Source organism: Micropterus dolomieu, linkage group LG01, assembly GCF_021292245.1.
Source record: "Micropterus dolomieu isolate WLL.071019.BEF.003 ecotype Adirondacks linkage group LG01, ASM2129224v1, whole genome shotgun sequence".
Taxonomy (NCBI): Eukaryota; Metazoa; Chordata; class Actinopteri; order Centrarchiformes; family Centrarchidae; genus Micropterus; species Micropterus dolomieu.
In genome coordinates this window covers 6,675,543-6,695,825 of record NC_060150.1, presented here as the reverse complement: position 1 = coordinate 6,695,825, position 20,283 = coordinate 6,675,543, and the positions used below count along the sequence as shown (strand labels likewise).

The window sequence follows — 20,283 nt, the reverse complement described above, 5'->3', positions numbered from 1 at the left end:
TTTAGCATATATGGAAAAACACAATTTTTCTGGTAATGGTGGAAACCTCTGCTGCCAAGGGAGCGTAGTTTGGATCCTGTAACTGGTCACAGATCAGCTAATGGGATACAATGTTTATTCAGCAGTCATATGACACCATTGGCTTCATTTACCTGATCTCAACTTAGCCAGTCAGACAAACTTCCTTTCTACTCAACTAACCCCGTGACCGAGACACATTCTGTGTTTTCCTTTTGGAGCAGTGATTGAACTGTGGTGGTGCCACCAACCAAAAGTCCCCAGGCGTGTAGGTGTTTCCTGAGAGAGAAACAAACAGGTCTTTGATATTTGGAGTGGGCAGGTGTGAAACAACTGTGACTGACCCACTGTGTCCCTCTCTTCCTGTTTTATACACGCCATTTGCTTGAGTCTTGCCTTGACTTATTGAATAAAAACACATCACTGGAGGCTGGGACTTAATGTAACACAGGGTTTTAAAGGGAGATCTTAACATCGCTCACCCCGGGACATGAACTGTGTCAATTTGCAGAGCTTTCAAACCAACCTTAAAAAAAAAACTGCTTCAGGTCACTCAACCCGCACTTGCTATGGAGCATGTGGGCTGATAGTGACCACATTTCCTCATTTGAGGAAGAAGAAGCATTGGCTGTTACAGAAACCCCACTTAACCAAAAAGTGAAGTTGCTAGGGAAATAGACAAGTCTTGACAGTAAGGCAATGGCCACCACCCAATACTGCATTTTGACAGGCTTAAAGAAATACTTCAGTAGTTTGGGAAATTCGCTTAGTTGCCTTCTTACAAAGAGTTAGACAAGAAGATAGCACTCACATGTCTATCCATGAAGTATGAAGCCACAGCCAGGAGACACTTAATTTAGCTTAGCATAAAGACTAGAAACAGCTAGCCTATCTTACCAGTGCCTCTAAAGCTCTTCAACTAACGTGCTGTATCTTGTTTCTTTTGAACAAATCCAAACTGTAAAAACAACACGTTTTACAGGGGGCTATGACAGGGGGGGCTATTTCTCAGCTGGGTGCAACTTCCTGGAGTCTCAAAAAGTATTCCTTTATGGTGATGTGTTATTTCTAGATAAACCACATTGCTTAGAGACAGAGGCCTCATCCTTATTTAAATGAATACACCCACCCAAAAATTATAATAAATTTTCTATTTAATGGCTGCGATTACCAATTCTTTTCAATGACAATTAATCTGCTCTGCTATATGTATGTAAATATGTTTTTAATGAATCAATGAATTGTTCTGTCTATAAAATGTTCCCAAAGCCTAATATGACGTCTTCAAATTGCTTGTTTTGCCCGAGAACAGTCCTAAACCAAATGGTGTTCAGTTTACGGTAAAGGAAGTTCACATTTGTGTAGCTGGAAATAGTGATTTTTGTCTTTGTGGTATTTTTGTGCTTAAGAACTACAAAAATTTAATAAATTAACAGTGATTTCAATATATTATTTAATATTAAGCAACTAATTGTCCCAGCTCTAGCACTGTCAAAAGCCTCACAGGAGCTGTAGTTTTATAAAAGCTGGTCTTATACTTTGCTAAAATGACAACTGATGTTTGTCTACTGCAAGTTCATTGTGTCAAAATCAACATGACCATGATTAATTGTTGTCCACATGGGTGCCAGAGTTAGGTAATCAGAGCTTTTTGTCCATTGGGTGATCTTGGCACCAGGAATTGAAGGCCCTAGAATAATAGGAATCCTCCAAAGGAGTCAATAAAAATACAGTAGAAGATAATAAAAGCGCCATTTGCTTGTGTGAAAGTTAAACTGTGTGTTAAATGTGACGTGCAACACACAATTGCAATGTCAGCTGTTTTATGAAATCAGGTCACACAAACACTCACACCTCCTGTCCCCCTTCCCACACTCACAGTGCAGTCCTACCTGTATGAAGTAGAGGTTGAGTAGGCAAAGTGTGAAGAACTGCAGGCAGACGGGGCAGCAGTAGAGCAGCCAGTAGGCCAGAGGCTGCAGCTGGTTGGCCTGCACCACATTTTTAAAGTAAAAAGAGAAGAGGGTCGTCCTCAGCGCTGCCCACAGCAAACACAGGAACAAAAACACACTCTGGTAGCTGAAGCGCTTGTGTCCGTAGTGCAAAATGAGCCAGAGCTGCAGGTAAACGAAAACAAACAGGAAAGAGTAGAGGACGGTGTAGATGGTAGTTAGACTGAGCTCCAGTGTTGGGGAGATTGCAGCTCCATGGGACTCCCTCAGTGAGGTAAACAAATGGGAATTAACCTCCTCTCCTGCCGAAAACATATCCACTGACGGCTCGCACTAACACATGGGATGCTGTGAAGGCAAAAACACTAAACCTGGGTCAGATCTGGGCTAAATTCGCCGTGGGCGACAAAAAGACGAAGGTACTCTGGTGACAAATTGCGATAAAAGCAGTTTATTCTGAAAAGAAGTGGCATAATGAAAATGCGCTGGGGTTTAAATCCGATACTGGGTTGAGAAAAATTGGGGTCTATTTTTTTTTTTTAAAAGCGCTAGGTTAAAAATAACAAGACAGAGAGAAAACAAACAAGAGAGAGGTCCCTCTGTGAATCTCTGCAAAGCTGTTCTCTGCAAAAAACAACTTAAGGGGGGGGGGACCTCCAGATCAGCTGTGATGCAGTTTTTGACCCGCCCCCTTGCTCTCAATTGAAAGAGAAACTAGCGCTACAGCAGTCGCCATCTTGGCTCAACACTAGGCTGATTTTCCTGGGAAACAGCTGACCGTGGAGCCACAGATTCTCGCCAGTTTCCGGGCTAAATCTCCCAAGTGAAGCACGTCTTCACGCCCACTTCCCCAGAGCGCCGCTTCATTGGCTAATCTTGCCGCCCAACCTCCACAGTCTTCTTACTTAATTGGTTTATGATGATGTCAGCCGCGGCAGTACCCGCCCTTTGCTTGCTTTTGATTGGTTCATTTGTTCAAGTCAAACCGTCCCCTAAACCCATTGGCTCAAAGAAGCACGTGGGCGTCTCGCTGAGAAAGTGGCATCAACAGTAATTTGATTACGTAAAGTTACTGAGCGACAAACGACATTTGCCAGAAAAGTGACGTCGCTTTCAAAATAAAAGCGTTAAACGTTGGTGCGCACTGAACAGAATCGTTTGGGAACGAAAAGAACAAATGCAAAAAGATGTATTTTAATCAACTGTGGATGCCTTCATGATCATTTTCTTGTTCATTTTAAGTTGTATGGACTACTCAAAAACTTTGCAACAAATTTGTCAAGGGTTTTACTTTAACTTACGTAACAGGAAGTAACTTTTTAACTCTGTTAGCTTGACACTTCACCGAAAGATGGAGCCTTATTCTTCTGAGAAACATTCTTCAAATTTCACTCACAGCTTGGCGTAAAATAATCTTGTAAACTTGCTTTGTCCGTGGCCTGCTGTAACCTCTCCCACATACATATGCGGACATGTATCTTCTAAATGCACAAGTGTTAACGTTGGCTGTTCATGTAAAGCCATGGATGAAAAAAACATCAGCAGGCAGTTTACAAGCCTAGCTAATGAAGTAGCTAGCAGTAACCCACATTTCTAAATAAAGTAAAGTGTTTTTACTTTTTATAATTGGCGTCAAAATGTCTTCGTCTCCAGTGACCACAGTTTTAACTGTGGGCTGTGACGTTTGTGCCACTTGGGAAGACAAAAGTTGAACCCTAACCTCGACTTTCTCAGGTAACACTGCTAGTATCTTTGTTGTCACTGCTTGCTTCTTGTTGTAACCGATGTGTACCTTATCAGTTCCAACAAATATGAAGTAATTATATATAACATAGTGCGGGTCATTTGAAATAATCATATTGTGTTCCTATTATAACCTTTCCTTGGTTTGTTTGGGATCCATATGAGTAACACTGAAGTAATGGGACAGTGCTGTTACATGTATAGAAATGTAACAGTGTGACTGGGCAGCTTGCAAACAAACATTTTCAAATACAGGAATGAAATAAAGGTTAATCGATTAGTTGTCAACTATTAAATTAATCAGCTATGTTGACATTCATTTAATCGGTCTGAGTAATTATCCTCTGATTCCAGCTTCTTAAATGTGAATATTTTCTGGTTTGCCTACCGCTCTATGACAGTAAACTGAATATATTTGGGTTATGGACAAGGACATCATCTTGGGCTTTGGGAAACACAGATTTACATTTTATTGACCAAAAAACTAATTCGACAGATCAGTTGACAGTGAAAATAATTGTTAGTTGCAGCCCTACTTCTGTGTCATCCAGTCTTATGAGTATCATTTTCATAAAGTTTGTCTTCTAAACATTACCGCACAGACAACATAGTTTTTCTCTCTCATGATGTCTTATTCCCTCACCCCCACAGAGAGCATAACAGAGCCTGTTCTCCATGATGTGGATGTGTATTGCTGTTTTCCTGCTGTGGGTCAGGACGGGAGGATGCACAGAGAAGGCCAACACATCAGACCTAATTGAATACACAGCTGCAGACTTCTACGAGAAACTGCATTCTGGGAAGATGATGTTTATCTATTTCGAGCATCAAGGTAGGCTGCTTACTCTGTCGTACAAGTAAACAACGCAACCTTTTCCAAATGTGTATATAGAACTGTATTTTTGCAGTAATACAATAGATAATGCAATACATTTGTGATGATATAGTATCTTAAATTAGCATCTTTTCTTTTTTTAAACTGTATTTTATGGTCCTTTAGTCCTTTTAGAGTCCAGGGTATCGGTCTTAGTACAGAAAGAAATAGAAAAAAGTTCTCCAAACAGATATACAACATTACAATCAATTAACATTCAAGGAAGATTTCCATTTTTTTTTTTTTAGATTTCCTGGACTATTTCTATCCATTCAAGAAGTGTTGGAGACTCCTATTTCAGCCATGTCCTGGTTATTGCCTTTTTACTACCTGCTAATAGTATTTGCAGTAATTATCTGTCCTGCTTTTTCATCCCACTTGGCAAGTTTTCTAAATACAAAACACTAAAGTTAAAAATCAAACCTGTGGTTAATGACTGATCTGATCTCAGTTACCATATCTGACCATTACACATGAGCATCTTTTCAAGTAGTTTACATAAAGAGTAGCTCAAATTGAGCACAGGAGTTACATTAACTTCAGTTTCTTAAATCCCCAAATATCAGAGCCGTTCATATGGTGATTGACCAGTGACTTGTCAAAGTGCAACACAGCAGATAGTAGCAAAGCTTTTTAACTCCTTTAATCAAAGATAAAAGTATTTCTCTCCGTCTCCAGTCTCTCCAACCGTCTCTCTCTTCTTGCTGGAGCTGGAGAAGTCTGCTGACGCCCTGCAGGATTATGGGGTATTGGTTGGCAAGGTAACTACAGTCCTCGCAGTGCTTTGTGCTCCACCTGTCGTAGAAATCAAATTCTCAAGTTTTTATTAACTTGGACACAGATATGAGGGAGCTAATGCACAGAGCAGTGGCAGATCAGTACATATTGTTTGTTTTTTTCTGTTAAGGTCAACTGTAATAAAGAGCTGGTTCATACATACTGCACAGAGGAAAGGATGCTGCACACAGCTTTTCTGTTCAGGTAGGTTGTGCGGACATGAAGGCTTCACAAGCACATAACCATATAACTCTGTCAAAGGCATGAAGGATTGTATAATAACAACTAACGACCCCTTAGCTGTCACACTGTCTATGTCTTTCTGTCAGGAGTGGTAAGGAGTTCTTGGGTTTTGATTTGGACACCGTGTTTGACGTCAACTCCATTGTCTCTGAAGTCCTGTTGTAAGTAAGCAATACTCCCTCACACAATCTCTCAGTTGTGTGCAGCGTTAACCTTCAGTCCTGGCTTGTTTCTAAAACAAACAATTAATTTTGAAATTATATTTTTTTAATACACTTATAAGTGGTACCTGTATGTATATAGTGTTAATATTTTTTAACACTATATATAGAAAAACATTCAGTATATATACATATATACAGTAGCTGGTGAAGTAGAAAGAAGCTGAATGTCTGTGGGCAAGTCATTTAATGTTACCTGACGCACAAATCATGGCTGTAACTGCTGGAATAGTGTTGTGTGGCTCGGTCCGGGCCACTCTGTTTGCTTTCCTTTTACAGAGCCAGGGCTGTGTACAGACACTGGATTATTTTTTAGCGTACACAGAACGGACAGCTAGGACTGCGAGGAGAGGTTTGCTGAATTTGACAAAAACACATGTATTAGATTAGAATCACATACCCACCTTTAATTGACTCTTTCAGTTCTATTATTGACATTAACTCTCTATATATTTGTGACTTAAGCACATTTATGGAATAAATCCACAGCTGAAAATAGTTCCCAAATTACGCACCATAAACCCATGTTTGAGTAACGTTTGTAAAAGCGACACTGTCCAACTCTTTAAGGCGATTCATGAGCTTTTTGAGAAAGGAAACTAAATATCTGTGAGCTGCTGCAAAAGATTTCTGTCATCCGTAGGAACCAGTAGGCCACAGACAGGAAGTCAGAAAGTTTTGAGAGACGGACTAACGCACTGTTGGTTTTTGGTCTTTTCATGGGATTTGTTGATAATAAGAAAAATATCTTTTAAGTTAGATGAAAACAGAGCTTCTTTCTCTTGTAGCGCTATTCTGCGTGAAGAGGTCAAGTACGTCCACACAGACGCTGACCTCATGGCCATGGAGAAGACAGCCAGAGGGAAGAAGGATATTGTGCTGGGATATGTCCGCAGTCTGGGAACACAAGGTATGGAAAAGAAGGAGAGGATTTATATAAACAGACTCTGGAGGCAACAAATGTTGAAGAAAGTCATCGTTTGGCAAAATGTCAGTGATGGAGATTATCTGCACAATGTATTAAATCAAATAAAGTGAATTGTTTCTGCTGATTGTGTTACTTAAGAGCACAGATCGATGATGGAGACGGCGTATGTGTACGGATCCAAATACCAGTTCATCCTCATTACTGGGGGCCCAGTTTTGAAGCATTTAGGGTAGGTTCTTTTTATTTTATTTTATTTTCTCTGATGTTAATCATATGCTAACGCAGGGCTTATTGTGAAATGGCTGAATGTGCCTAACAAGCCAAACAAGTATTAATCTGTTTCATAAAGCCAACTCAGAGTAAGGCTGAACAATTATTATTATTATTATTATTATTATTGTTCAAATTCTTTATTGAAAACCGTAATGATTATGGTGTGATTTTTGCAAGGACCAAACAAAGATGTTTTCTCAAGTCGGTAGAATATGATGTGAAGACTAGGACATCTCTGCAGTACAACAATATAAAATTTAAAATGGTATTTTGACACACAATTAGCCTTCTGCGATTGAATCTGCGATTTGAAAATTGCACTAGGCAATATTGGGATTTCGCAAAGATTTCGATTCATTGTTCAGCCCTAACCTCAGAGAGAGACACCATTTTTTTCTTTGACAAAGCAAAAGAGACCGTCGGCAGCACGTTGTAGACCAGTGGCCAAGACAAACACCACATTGCCAAATGATGATGAGGCAGTCAACCTCCTTTATTTACCGTGTGTCTCTCTCTCTCCATCTCTCTTTCAGTGTGAATGAGTTGTCTCACTCGTCTGGAGTGTGGTTCCTCCACTGTAGAGTTCACAGTGGGTTAGTGACCCCGATGACCTTTGAGCGCTGCCCTTTGACCCGCATGAGGAAACCCCTGTCCACCCTCAGCCTCCACTCCTTCCTGCAGCTCATGGAGGCTCCGCTAGTGGTGAGTAGGATAGAAATATTGAGCCACTGTGGAACACAGCACACTGAGTCAAAGAGTGCTTCTTTTTTTCGTGTGACCCCTTAAAATCAAGCAATGTCTTGCCTACTTTTGACTTTTTGTCACCGCTTGCATATGTCTGCTGGTTATGACCAGTTCAGATTACACAGGAAGAGAACAGGCAGACAACGCTTCAGCATTATACACTACATGCATTAGCCTAGGCTAATATATGTAATGTATAATGCTGTAGGTTTAAGTTAATAATGGGGCCTAACAAGTTATAGCAGTTATAACTCTCAGTTATCTTGGAACGAGCTGAACTAAACATGCCACAGCCTGGCAGAGAGGGAGTTTGGGCTTTTAGGGAGAGACGAGAGCCGCTGCTGTAAAAAAGCTGTGCGCTGGATTTATAACACAAGACAAAACGAAAAAATTGTTTTATCTTGCTTGATAATTGTTGATAATGGTTGAAAGCCATTCAAAATTCGAATAAATGCATTGCCCTAGTTCAAATAATGATTCCCCCCTTTTATTTATTCTCTTTTTCAATTAATTCACAACAAATTAAAACCATTTTTTTCAGAAAACAGGCCAAGCATTCTCTAGGTACAGTTTTCAATTAGCTGCTTGTCTTTGCAGAATTACTTTGGGTTTTGGACTTGTGGATGGACAAAGTAAGCAGTTTGATGACATTATGAAAACAAAATGACTGTGTTTTCATCTAAAAAGTCTAAAAGGCAAAAGAAGGAATATAATGCATTAATTTGGACATAATCGTATGTGTCTCTCCACTGCCAGTCTGAAGTTTACGACGATCCATCCTCAGTCCAGGCCCCCCAATTCCCCTTCCAGCAGACCCCCCAGGTCTTCCTGTTCTCTCGTCCCCCAACCGAGCACCTGGACCTGGACACGGCCACCGCTCTGGCCTGGAGACTCCGTGGCCTTGCCCTGCTGGTGCTCGTACACAGGTACACGACACGGGGTTTTTAATTTACTGACATGGTTTAGAGGTAAAATATCACATATGCTGTAGTTGTCCTATAATTGCAGATAGAGTTTAATCTTGTTATCTGTTTAATTTTTATTATATTTTGCATGTTTTTTATCTGTATTTCGTCCATATTGTTTTCTCTATATTCCCAGCAAAACAGTCTAAATCTACCTTTATCTCTATTTGGATTTCTGTGTGTTTGTTATCAGGCAGAATCCTGCAGTGAAAACCCCCGATGAATATAATGTTGCTTACAGACTGCCAGAGAAGGTATGATGGTCACATACACACATACATACAAAGTAAGATTATAAGTGTTTAACCTTTCTGTGTGTATGTGTGCACTTCAAGAGCTCAGAGGTGAAGTATTTGACCTTACACAACCTTGATGAGGTATTGGAGCTCTTCATAAATCAAGAGAAAGAGGTGGAGGACGAAGAGGAGGACGAGGACGAGGGGGTGGAGGATTTGCCTTTTGGTAAGTGTCTGATCGTAACAGAAAGAGAATTAAAGAGAGGGATCGAGATATCTGTACCAAGAAAGAAATTGTATGTCTGTGTGTATTTGTGTGTTGCTGTGTCTGTCTCCAGGCACACTGGACGATGAAATTGCTTCGTCTGTCTACGAAAACCGAGGCAACTTACTAGATATGGACTCAATTACCCACTTAACCTCAGACAGCTTCCACGCTGCTGTTGCTGAAAGCAGCCTGACAGTGGCACTCTTCTACCTCAAATGTAAGACACACTCCCTACTGACATGTCGGCAAGGGGAAGCGAATTAATAATTAATTGTAATGTCTGTTTTTACCACCAGGGGATGCTGTTTCAATGGCTTTTCTCAGCTCCTTCATTGAAGTTGCAGAGCGACTTGCAGGTAAACAGGAGAGTACAGCATGAACAGAGTCCTTATGGCACGGGTTTTCAAACTCTGACACTGTTGACCCCACTCATACATAACTGAAACAAACGCACCTCCATTAAATTATTAAGTTTTTGTCCACAGCATTTCAATGACAGAGCAAATATCTTTATATGAATGGACATAGGAAGGTGTCAGTGTTCCAGGAATATAAGTTGATGGGACATTCTCAGCCTTAGTAATGTAGAAAAATATGTTGGTAGTGCAACACATAAAAGGTACTACTAATGGATTTTGTAACTCATATTATTATTCTTTGTCTTAAGTCAGTTTGAGGGATGATCTACTGGTTCCTTTGTGTGATGTACAATATTTCCATAGAGTCATTTAGTTAGCTGTGGGCTACATCTTGAGACCCGTTTGTTAGCCTATACATGTTTCAGTTTTGGCATTAAAAGTATGCCAAATTAACTATTAGCAATTCCTGTTTGCAGTGTACCCATGGATGTAGACAACTATTACTGGATTACTGTGATACTGAAGAAAACTTAAAAATGTGAAGATTCTCAGGCGAGTTCAGGAATTAAGATAAGGAGGACCCTCATTCCTATGATTTCTTAGTTGATTAGTGGATGCGTATTCTTTACGGATATTGAAATTAACCTCAGGGAGTGTAAGTCAGTCGGAATCTAAAAATTTGTGTATCATGTCTGTGTGTTCAGATTTGAGTTATGCTCACATCCACTATGCAGCTCCAGGGGACCAAATCGTCAGGACTCTTTCACCCCATGCAATATATTTGCCTCAAATCTCTCCCACTGATGAGATGTGTGTTTGACAACTTCTGCCGTATGGTGTGTTCATGAAAACTTGTAACTCTCCCACCTCTGATATACAAGGAGGTTTTATTTTCACTGTAATTATGTATTTGATGTTTGCTGGTTAATAAATCTCTTAAGATTCAGAGGTCCAAATGAGTACGGTCGACTGCGGAGAGTGGACCGACCTCTGTGCTGCTCAGCCAAGCAGCTCTTTGCAGATTCCGTTCCAGCCAATCACGGCGTTCCCCAGCGTCTTGCTGCTGCGCCCCCAGGAGTCAGCCCAGCACTACAGAGGCATGCTGGGCACTGAGGCGTTACATCGCTTCATCATGCTGTGAGAAGTCTTCTAAGAATCCACCGACACGGATGCGTTTTCATTATTTTAAAATTAAGAGTTAAATGACGTCATATTACATTAAAGCCATTACTTTCTGTTAAATGCTCTTCTAATCTATATTATGGATTATTGATTCTGTGACCTTGATGTCATAGTGATGTTATCGAGGTTGTATCATCTTGGCCTTGTACTAGAAACAGAAAGTTGCTGATTAGGGTGTGACAGAAGGCAGTTGCCTCGGTACTGTAATCGACAGGTGCCTCAGAGGCATCACTTACAAGTGAAGGAATCTCAAAACATTATTTTGGAACAGCCTATTAGGGCAGCATTTTACGGCAATGTGTGACGTCGGCACACCGTCTTTTGTCTCTTCTGGCTGTCACCAGGCTTAGGGTCAGCTAGCTAGCTGTTAGAAAGTCAAATGGCTGTCAGATCCCTCAGAAATCATACTAAACAAACTTGGTTGGTTACAGTCACGGCTAATAAGATAGTTCAGTGTTTAGCTCTTGCTAACTTCAAAAATCAACGCAAAAAAACTACTTAAAACTTTAAAAACTTATTTTGTAGGCAAATTTTGGTTTGTTTGTCTGCCATACATTTTTGTGATCTACCGCAGGCACACAGATTTATGGGTAATGGGCAGCATTGAGTCAGCATCGATGCTGCCTTCAAAGCTGACCAGTCGATGCCTCACTGTACAGTTAGACACCTTCTAATACAGCTTTTTTTTTTCAAACACAGCCACTCTTTAATTTTTTTTTTATCTGTCTGTTATGAGTGCCCCAACTTTATGGAAGTACGATACTAAATTGCTGAAGTTCCCCTTGAATTTTCTATTTTACATGTTAGGGCTTAAAGTCACTACAGTGCTCATTCAGCCAATTACAAATAGTGTAGCAGCAGAATAAACAAAATACTTGACTTTGCTACTACAAATTAACCCACACAGGAAAACGACTCATATATGAGCCTTGCCACATGTAAACATTCATTTTTGGGAACTTTTATGAATACCTTTTCAGTCTGTAGAACTCTTTGAGTCATTGATTATATTGGTGTATATAGGCAGCGCGTATTTGTCGTGTAATCACCTCGATCCATGCTTTTATTTCATCCTGTCTTGACTGATGGGTGTCTGCTGAGACCAAGATGACACCAATCAGACCAAAGTGTTGTAGCCTTTATCTTGGAATAGATGTACCTCTGAGCCTTTAACCTGTACCAAGTATTCCACATAGTGGAGGCCTAAAACAAAGACTATGTATTGTTCAACAAATGGTTAATAAACAAAGCTTAATATCAGTCCAAATGAGCATAGTGATCACGAAGCATTTCTGTTGTGTTAATGTAAGTTATTAAGCTAGATGTCTGGAGAATAAGATACATGGCAAGTTTTGTTTTATGTGTGTCTATCTGGGCACACATGCTTATCTGCTTTTTTTAACCAGGAGCCGACCAGCTTCGCCTGTGCTACTGTCCACCCAAGAGGAAGTGATGTCATACCTTCAGGAAGTGTCTCACCTTGAGCTCGCGGGCTATAGGCCTGCCAGAGTGCTGGGACTGTTTAAGACACAAACACATGCAGGTAGGAGGCTGTAAATGTGTGCGCTAGCGTGACGCATGAATCAGAGCACATTATTGGCTAATGAAGACCTTTGACATTTTGTAATTGATGGTGATGACTCTATAGCTGAAATCAAAGCTAGGACTTCAATCACTTTTTAAAGGATACAGCAACTGTGCCTCAGTTAGTCAAAGGGTTGAGATGAATTGTCCCTAAAGCTACACTTGAAGTACAAGGCTGGTGTTATTATATTATTTTCTTACTGTCAAACTAGTCCCATGGAAAGCGCTTTAGTCTTCCTCTCAATACGCCCAAGTCCCAAGTCCCAAATATACTCAGGTAATTTCCTTAAAAAGCTCAGCACTGTAGCTGTAGCAAATGTTACTCAAACGGTAGCAAACAGTGTATTGGTTAGAGACTATATTCTGCTGCGGATTAATTCCACATCTGGAGTGTTCAGGCCAAAAAACCTCCCTGTGTTACAACAACACAAGAGACTGTGAATGAAAATAGATCCAGGAAGTCCAGTTTGGGTTACATGTGTGAGAAAAATGGCTTCTCAGACACCAAAACACTGCACAGCGGTTTAAAATTATATTTTACTTACATAGGGGGCAACTATTTTCGATAGTGTGGTTAACAGTGTATAGTCAGCATTAAGTAATCGATCATGAATATGTGCTTGTACATATTTGATTGTCCACCTTGGCACCGCTGCTGGATCACAGCGTGTTGTGTCTGGCAAAACATTCAGCCCTTTTTTCCTTCTGATCTGGCAACCCTGCTGTGCGAGCTGTATTCAAATGAGTCACAGAGCACTGTGTTTTTCACACAGAGATGAAGATGTGAGATTGAGTCAAATTAAGTGTGTGTGTTCATGGTAATGAAGGAACGTGTCACCTACTGCAATGATGTGGCTCATTTATGTATTTTGGACAACGATGGAGCTCTATGGTGCAGAGGAAGAAGACACATCAGGCTTTGATTCACGCACACACACAATAATTTATATTTTCTTAATACCAGCTTTTCTTCGTGACTTGAAAGATGTGATAAGAAAACTTTTAATGAAATGGCTAACACTAGACAGGTCACTTGGTGAAGTTAAAAATATTGCAGAATATTTCAAATGTCCCTCCAAATTTTACTCTCTGTTCAAACCACTGTCCACTGTCAGTAGCAACCATATGATGATGTACTTCTGTTTCTCTGCCTTGCCAGGTGTTCGAGTGTTTACTGAAACTGCAAAGTCATTGAGAGGAGAGGTGCTGACTGGACTGCTGACAGATGGGCTAGCAGAGAAATGGTAAAGGCTCGAAAATTCAGTCTGGTCATTCCTGTTTCAAGGTTGTGCCTGACAATCACTTGAGTGATTCTCTTAAGCTCCTTTTTTGTGTTTGAAGTTGCATTTCACCCAAATTTCCTGGATTTCTTCAAGCGCTTTTGTCTGGATTTAACAAAACACAATATAAACTAATTATGAAGAGGAGAAAATGTGCATTTTCTGAGGTTTCTATGCTCATTTAACTTTCAAAAGCAGTATTTAGAACACCCCTTAAAGGCAGTAGGAGTAGATTGACAGTGAAATTAGATTGTTTTTGAGGTGCACTCAGGAAGCCTAAGCAGCTGATCCAGCCCGGTACTGAATGGACACTTGAATCAATGTGTGATTACATTTTGTAAAGAGTGAGATATTCTTGCATCATTAAATAGTCTTAAAATGAGCTGCATGACCTTCAGTGCCTTGAATATTTATTTAAGTTGCATGTTTGCTGTGCAGGGCGGCAGAGCACATCGTGGACCTTCCTGCAGTGCTGGTGTTTCCATCTTGGAGGACACACACTCGTCCCTCCAAGCTGCCTGTGTCCACCTCTGCTGAAGATATGCTCTCACACATTAACACCGCACTACTGCATCCACTGGTAAATCAACCCAGGTGTCCATTCGTCTTTCTGGCTTATTAAGAAGTCATGCTTGCATTGAGAAATACTAAAATAAAGTTATCTGATGATGAAGTTAGCTGACTGAACTATTATTTAAACCGCAGATGTTTGGTTAAGACTTCAAACTAAATGAATTCAGCCAAAATTCTCTCAGCCCAGATTGTGTGCTTCATTTGAATTTCATGAAATTAAATAGCTGTAAATAAACAATGTGGATGGAATTTCTGGGAAGTTTGAGAAAGCCAAAATGGAGTCGTTCACAGTATGTTGCAGATAACAAGCACCATATGTGGAGTAGATGTGGTTTCTTCAGTACAGACAAAGCCAGAGCAATGTGTCATGTCTTGAGTTTACATTTACTCAAGTGAACGCATACAATGAACTGATGTGTAAACAGTCTTTAATGCAAATGTTGCTCAACAAGAGTTCAGCTCGCCCTTTGAGTGCTTGTTATGCTGTTTTACACTGATGAACTTGGCTCAGATTAGTTTCAGGTGCTGTGAAGGTAAATAGGTGAAGTGGAATAGCAAGGGTTAGGGGTCTAAAAAAACCCCATCTTTTATTGTAGGGCAGCTTTGATCAAAAGTCCTAAGAATAACCAAATCTGCCTTTTGGTGGCGCTGTTGTCCATAGAAGACTAGAATGCCTTTAAAAAAGTAATTAGCACACAGTCCCTTAAATGATTCCAGCTCCAGGTTTAACTCCTAACACTCACATTATTTTGCTTCCCTCAGTAAAAATATTGCTGCCTCTAATGTGCACCCACAAGCAGGTTTGAGAGCATAACAGCAACAATCACTGATGTGTAAATCTCAGATATTAAGCAGGAACAGTGCAAATTCTGTATAAGCCATCAACAAACCTTCTGTAAACTTCAGTTTTATTTTGGATGTTGTTGACCCATCAGACACTTGCCGTTTCAGATCTCTGCAATAATGTGCACATTTTGGCTCCTCTGTTTTATCTCCAGCCTGAGCTGACGGTGGATAACCTGCCATCCTTTCTCTCCCTGGGTAAAGCCCTCCTGCTCCTCTTTGTGGGGAAGGAGGAGGACGAGATCGGGCGGAGGCAGAACCAGGCGCTGGTGGAGGAGATGAGAGGAGTGGTGGAGTTGGGAGAGGGGACGATGGAGCGATACTTGGCCTGTTGGATCCACCTGTTCGTAAATCAGTCAATATGTCAATCAGTCCCACAGTCATTCATTAAATATTTGGACACACCCTACTAGATGGCAATGGATTGGTTACTCCATCCATCTATTATTTGCAGACAAAAACAACCCTTAACTTTGATAATCTTGTACTTTTATATTTTACATTAATAGATATATTTTTTTGGTCTATGTTCCAGTGGCCGTACTCCAGCCGGTATGTCTGTCCTGGGGTCGTACCTGGGCTCTATGCCCCCCCTCCCTGCTCTGGTCCTCACCCATTTGCCCTCTGGAGGTGAAATCTATCAGTACCCCCCCAACTCCCCCTTAGTGGCCCCGTCTGTCCTGCAGTGGCTGCAGAGGATCGAGGACGGGACTGAGTCACCAGCAGGTAAGGAGGAGAAGTACAGGACAGCAAAGAGTTAGAAAATGAAAGGCAGCAGTATAAAGGAAAATATTTAATATGATAGAAGAGCTCAGGATGTTTAATCTAAAGAAACTAAAATGTTATTATAATACTAGAAAATGTTTTGAAATATTTGAATCTGCATGTGTTTTCGATCTGTATCATAATACTCTGTGAAAATCATGGGATACGTTTGCCAGATTATTTTCACTCAATTAAATGCAGCAGTTTATAAGAAAATTGTGAAAATGAAAAATGCATTTTTAGAAATCCTTTAAAAACTTACTGAATTCATCCGCATCTAATATATTGACTTGTTCCTCGGCCCATGGCGGGAAACACAGGTCTGGCAAATCAACATATAACCAAATAATCAGGGCAAGCATTTTGATCCTCCTAAGCTTTCCAAATGAACTTCAATACGCTTGTCTCTGAGCCTAAACTAAAGTCAACACAGTAATGAACCCTCTGGATTAGCTTTTTCTGTGAACTGCAATAGGGATCTACTTACGGGGCAATCAAGCTAGCTGGTTGGTTTGCTAACTAGTACTTCTGCACTGCAGTAACAAAAAAAAATGTATTACTTCACTTACTTATCATTTATTACTCTTTATTTTTCCGCCTCTATTTGATTTAGCTCCTTATCTGTGTTATATCTGTAACAATAAATCATGAATGTTTGTTATTACCACAGGTTATCCAAATAGTGATTCACTATAGCCAGAGAGTCTGCTGTCCTAGAGATATCAAGAAGGCCACAATAGATGCCTTAATGCAGTGATTTAATAGACCTGTCACGTCAGAAGCAGGGTGAATTCTGAGGGGAAAATCCCCGGAGAAAATTTTATGTTTTCCAATGAAAAATGTGTAATTTCACATCATATTGGGCCATTATTTTCACCATATCTCTGAACAAATAGTTGGAAAAGCTAGAGCAGATAATAAATAAACAACACCAAAAGATCAGTCTACGGGAGGAACTACAACCTTTAAATCTGGAGAAAATAATTTGGTTGGTTCTGTTGCTCCACATTGATTTTACAGTGATGGCACAGCATGTTTTGGGCATCAACCCTAAGCCTTAACGCCAGGAAAACCCTGTTAATTTGACCTCAGAATCATTACAGATCCGACTGTTCATGTTTGCCTTTTGTGCCTTCATTTTACAGCTTCTGACATTTATCTGTAGACATTAATATAAAAAATAGGCAACATGAGAAACCTCCTCCCTTCTGAGGTGCATTTTATTTGCACATTAAAATCCAAAAAGAAACGTCTCCTCATTAGCTTAAAAGGACTGGTTTGCATCACTAATTAGCTTTACTAACCTCAGCTCCTCCAGTCACCTCCGTCCTTTCTTTTCCAAAACCACTTTTTCAAACTGAAAACTAAACTAAAATAATTTAATCAGTCTGTACAGGACAGAGCTCAGCTGCGCAGTCTAAAGGGGAGGGGAGATGTTATCTAGCTTAGTGCTAACAGGCTTCACATTTCCAGCAGGTGGGAAACAACAGACTTTTCTTGGTCTTGAGAAGCTAACACACTGTAACAGACACCGTACATTTACTGCCAGAATATTTTCCTCCGCTCACGTTCACCGTCACTTTCTACCGCTGAGACAATCAAACACAGGGAATACCGTCAAATACTTGTGATTAATGTGATTTCATTAACCTTTATCTAAGGAAATAAAAAGGTTCGAAGGCAGGGTACGTGTCCAATGAGATAAAATTTTAAGAAAATATAGAGAAGTGTTACCTGTTAAAAATGTCGAAGCATAGAAAGATGTGAATGACATCAAATAGAAAAAGAAAAAAAAATCAAATGATAAAATAGACAGTTTTCCTCCAATAAAAAGTTATAGTCAAGAATTAGCTGATAATGTCTACCCTCTTCTCCTATATCTCATATGCCAAATGCTCCAAGATGTACAGAGGTTGAAAGAATTTATCACCAATTTTAAATGATAATGCAGATGTACTGGCCCTCAGACGAGCCTGTTGATAAAACTATAAAACTGTGACATGATTGTACTTGTTCCTGTCTGAGGAATGTGAAAGGTATGCGCAGGAGGCTTTTAGTTAAGCAGCTACACGTGTAATGAACATAAAAGGGTCCTTTAAGGAAGGGGATGATTGTTAAGGTGACTTCAGGCTTTAAACCTCAATTGACTGGAGCCATTAACCTTTGACTTTCTGAAGCCTGCAGTTAGAATAAGTGTGGGCCAAGATAAGACGGCAGTCTTGATGTGACTTGTTTCTGTCTATTTGAACTGAAGGACTGTCATCCAGCACATTCCCTTCATTCTCCACAGATAAACTAGAGACCTGCAACCGTTAGAGATGTTGAGTGACTTTAAGCCTCCATTTTTTGTCACTTTCTCTTATTTTCTGGCATTATTAAGTACTCCTGGGTTTCCTACAGATTGTCATGCTGCACTTTTATAGTTAAAATTATTATCTTCATTACTTTATAAATGTTGAAATAAGAGTTCTTTTTTCGTGATTATAAATTCAACTTTAGGAGCAAAATTGTTTATTGCACTTGAATACTATAAATAGAAAACAATACTAAATAAATAATAATAAAACAAATTAATAAATTGTGTAAAAATAGAAATTAACCAATAAATTGTGAAATAATTTAATAAATAATTCAAACTCAGTTAAGTTTACTTTATTATAGAATTTTTTATTTCTAAATGTATGTTTTTATTTCACAATAGGTTTTTTTTTCCATTTACATATAGCTCAACAGCTGCTACAACATTTAGCCACTTAGCTACTGTTAACTAGAGCAACAACAATGTCAAAGTAAGTATAGTGTTAAAGTCTGAATCAACCAACTAGTGTAGATGCTGCTGTACTTTAACACAGTGCACAGACACAGAAACTAACTTCTGTTCTGTAGCTTAACAAGGCTACACATGCTATACCGTGGGGTGGCGATGGCACATTGGATAAGACACATGCCTTTGGTGTAAGAAACCCGGGTTTGGTTCCGAGTGTGATACATCCAGCAGTGTCTCCCTGTACAAGACACTTAACCCGTAGTTGCTCCAAAGACGTGCAACCTCTGACATGTATAGCAATTCTAAGTCGCTTTGGATCTTACTGCTAAATCAGTAAATGTAATGTAGTAGCCAACAAGCTTGGATTATTACTCAGCATCAAAGTTTGGATGACCAGATGAGAATAGCTGAAATTCAGGACAGGGGAATTGAGGGTGGGCGTGGCTTCCAGTACATTACGAATAGTGAAACCATAACACTGTGAAAGTCAAAACTCAACTCTCAACTGTCTGTCATTAGGTAAAATATAACATTTATTTCATTTAATTCACTTCATCAGTGCGGCGCCTGTCACATCTGTCTGGGTGTGTCAGATCTCTCCTTCTCCGTGGCCATCTGCAGCTACACTTCCCTTCTGTTCGCAACTGCCACTTCCACTTCCACTATCTACAGATAGACCACAAATAGGGGAATAGAGCATGCACGTGTGTTACTTTGTAGCTATAATAACTCTGTTGACACAATGTCCATGATAGCCTGCAGTCCCTGCTGTAGCCAATGCAGAGCCGGGCACCAAATAATGTTTCACAATGATTAAGTAGGCCCATAATCAAAACTCATTTTAGTCTAATTTTCAGGACAAACAGGACAGGGGGCGGGAAAACGGCTTATAATTCGTGGACTGTCCCAAATTTTTCGAGACGCCTGGTCACCTTAATCAAAGCGAATAGCTTGTGTAGCAGTGTTAGCTAGCTACTATGGGCTAGATCGATCACAGAGTTGTGTGTCATTTTCTGAGAAAACATCTGTAGAGTCAAAATTCTGCTGAGGTTACTCTGAATCAGCCAGCTAGTTGTTAACAATGGCTCTTCACTTTGATGTTGAGTCTTAGCGGTTAGGTAGGTAGCGTGGAGTCTGTCTGTCTGAACACTTTTGTGCTCCGTAGAAAAAATCCTTCACTTTCTCTAAACAAATTTTAATCCACAGGAAATCAATGTGTCACCTTCAAGATAAGATTAAATTGGTCTCAATAACAGTAATGTTAATTATGCCAACCAAATAAAAATGATTTATCCCTACACTGGGACTGCTGTTAAAAACAGTTGCTGTTGCGTTACATTAAAGGCCAGTATCATATTTTATCCTGTATCAAGTTGCACACTTTAATTATAGTTCTCTGTCTTGGTCGTCTCCGTAGGGATGTTGGGTGAAGACAGCTGGCCTCCTGCTGTCGATTTCTACGACTTCCTGAAAGTCATGGACATGCAGGAATCCGACGCCAGCCTGGAGCAAACTCCTCAAGAGGAAGAGGAGCTGGACGAGGAAGAGGTGAATGCAAAAGAAGATGTGGTGGTAGAAGAAGCGACGGATTCCTCCTCCAGCTCTCCCAACACTCATTCTGAACTGTAACAGAACAAGACAGGAGGGAAATGACACTAAACCACTGATTAAACATGTTTGTATATTGA

General features: G+C 40.1%; 2 protein-coding genes across 5 annotated transcripts in view; one reads left to right on the top strand and one right to left on the bottom strand.

Moving 5' to 3' along the window:
* gpr137c (G protein-coupled receptor 137c) overlaps positions 1 to 2,553 on the bottom strand; it is a 12,910-nt gene extending 10,357 nt beyond the window's left edge. The window contains exon 1 of the mRNA XM_046054293.1: positions 1,911 to 2,553. Within this exon, the coding sequence (XP_045910249.1) occupies positions 1,911 to 2,285 (375 nt within the window). The 5' untranslated portion in view covers positions 2,286 to 2,553. The remainder of the gene's footprint in view (positions 1 to 1,910) is intronic.
* txndc16 (thioredoxin domain containing 16) lies at positions 2,047 to 20,283 on the top strand. 4 transcript variants are annotated; one of them, XM_046054269.1, is made up of 20 exons: positions 2,047 to 2,141; positions 4,365 to 4,545; positions 5,266 to 5,348; positions 5,495 to 5,568; positions 5,694 to 5,768; positions 6,617 to 6,738; positions 6,895 to 6,985; positions 7,563 to 7,731; positions 8,530 to 8,699; positions 8,932 to 8,992; positions 9,074 to 9,200; positions 9,313 to 9,459; positions 9,539 to 9,598; positions 10,543 to 10,738; positions 12,190 to 12,326; positions 13,527 to 13,611; positions 14,086 to 14,227; positions 15,219 to 15,406; positions 15,599 to 15,789; positions 20,013 to 20,283. In XM_046054269.1, the coding sequence occupies exons 2-20, from the start codon at positions 4,389 to 4,391 to the stop codon at positions 20,222 to 20,224; spliced, it is 2,487 nt and encodes an 828-aa protein (XP_045910225.1). In that variant the 5' UTR covers positions 2,047 to 2,141; positions 4,365 to 4,388; the 3' UTR covers positions 20,225 to 20,283. The 4 variants fall into 4 exon arrangements, with proteins under 4 accessions (XP_045910225.1, XP_045910231.1, XP_045910216.1 ...); XM_046054275.1 differs by lacking the exon at positions 2,047 to 2,141 and adding an exon at positions 3,162 to 3,704 and having other exon boundaries at positions 10,549 to 10,738; XM_046054260.1 differs by lacking the exon at positions 2,047 to 2,141 and adding an exon at positions 3,164 to 3,704.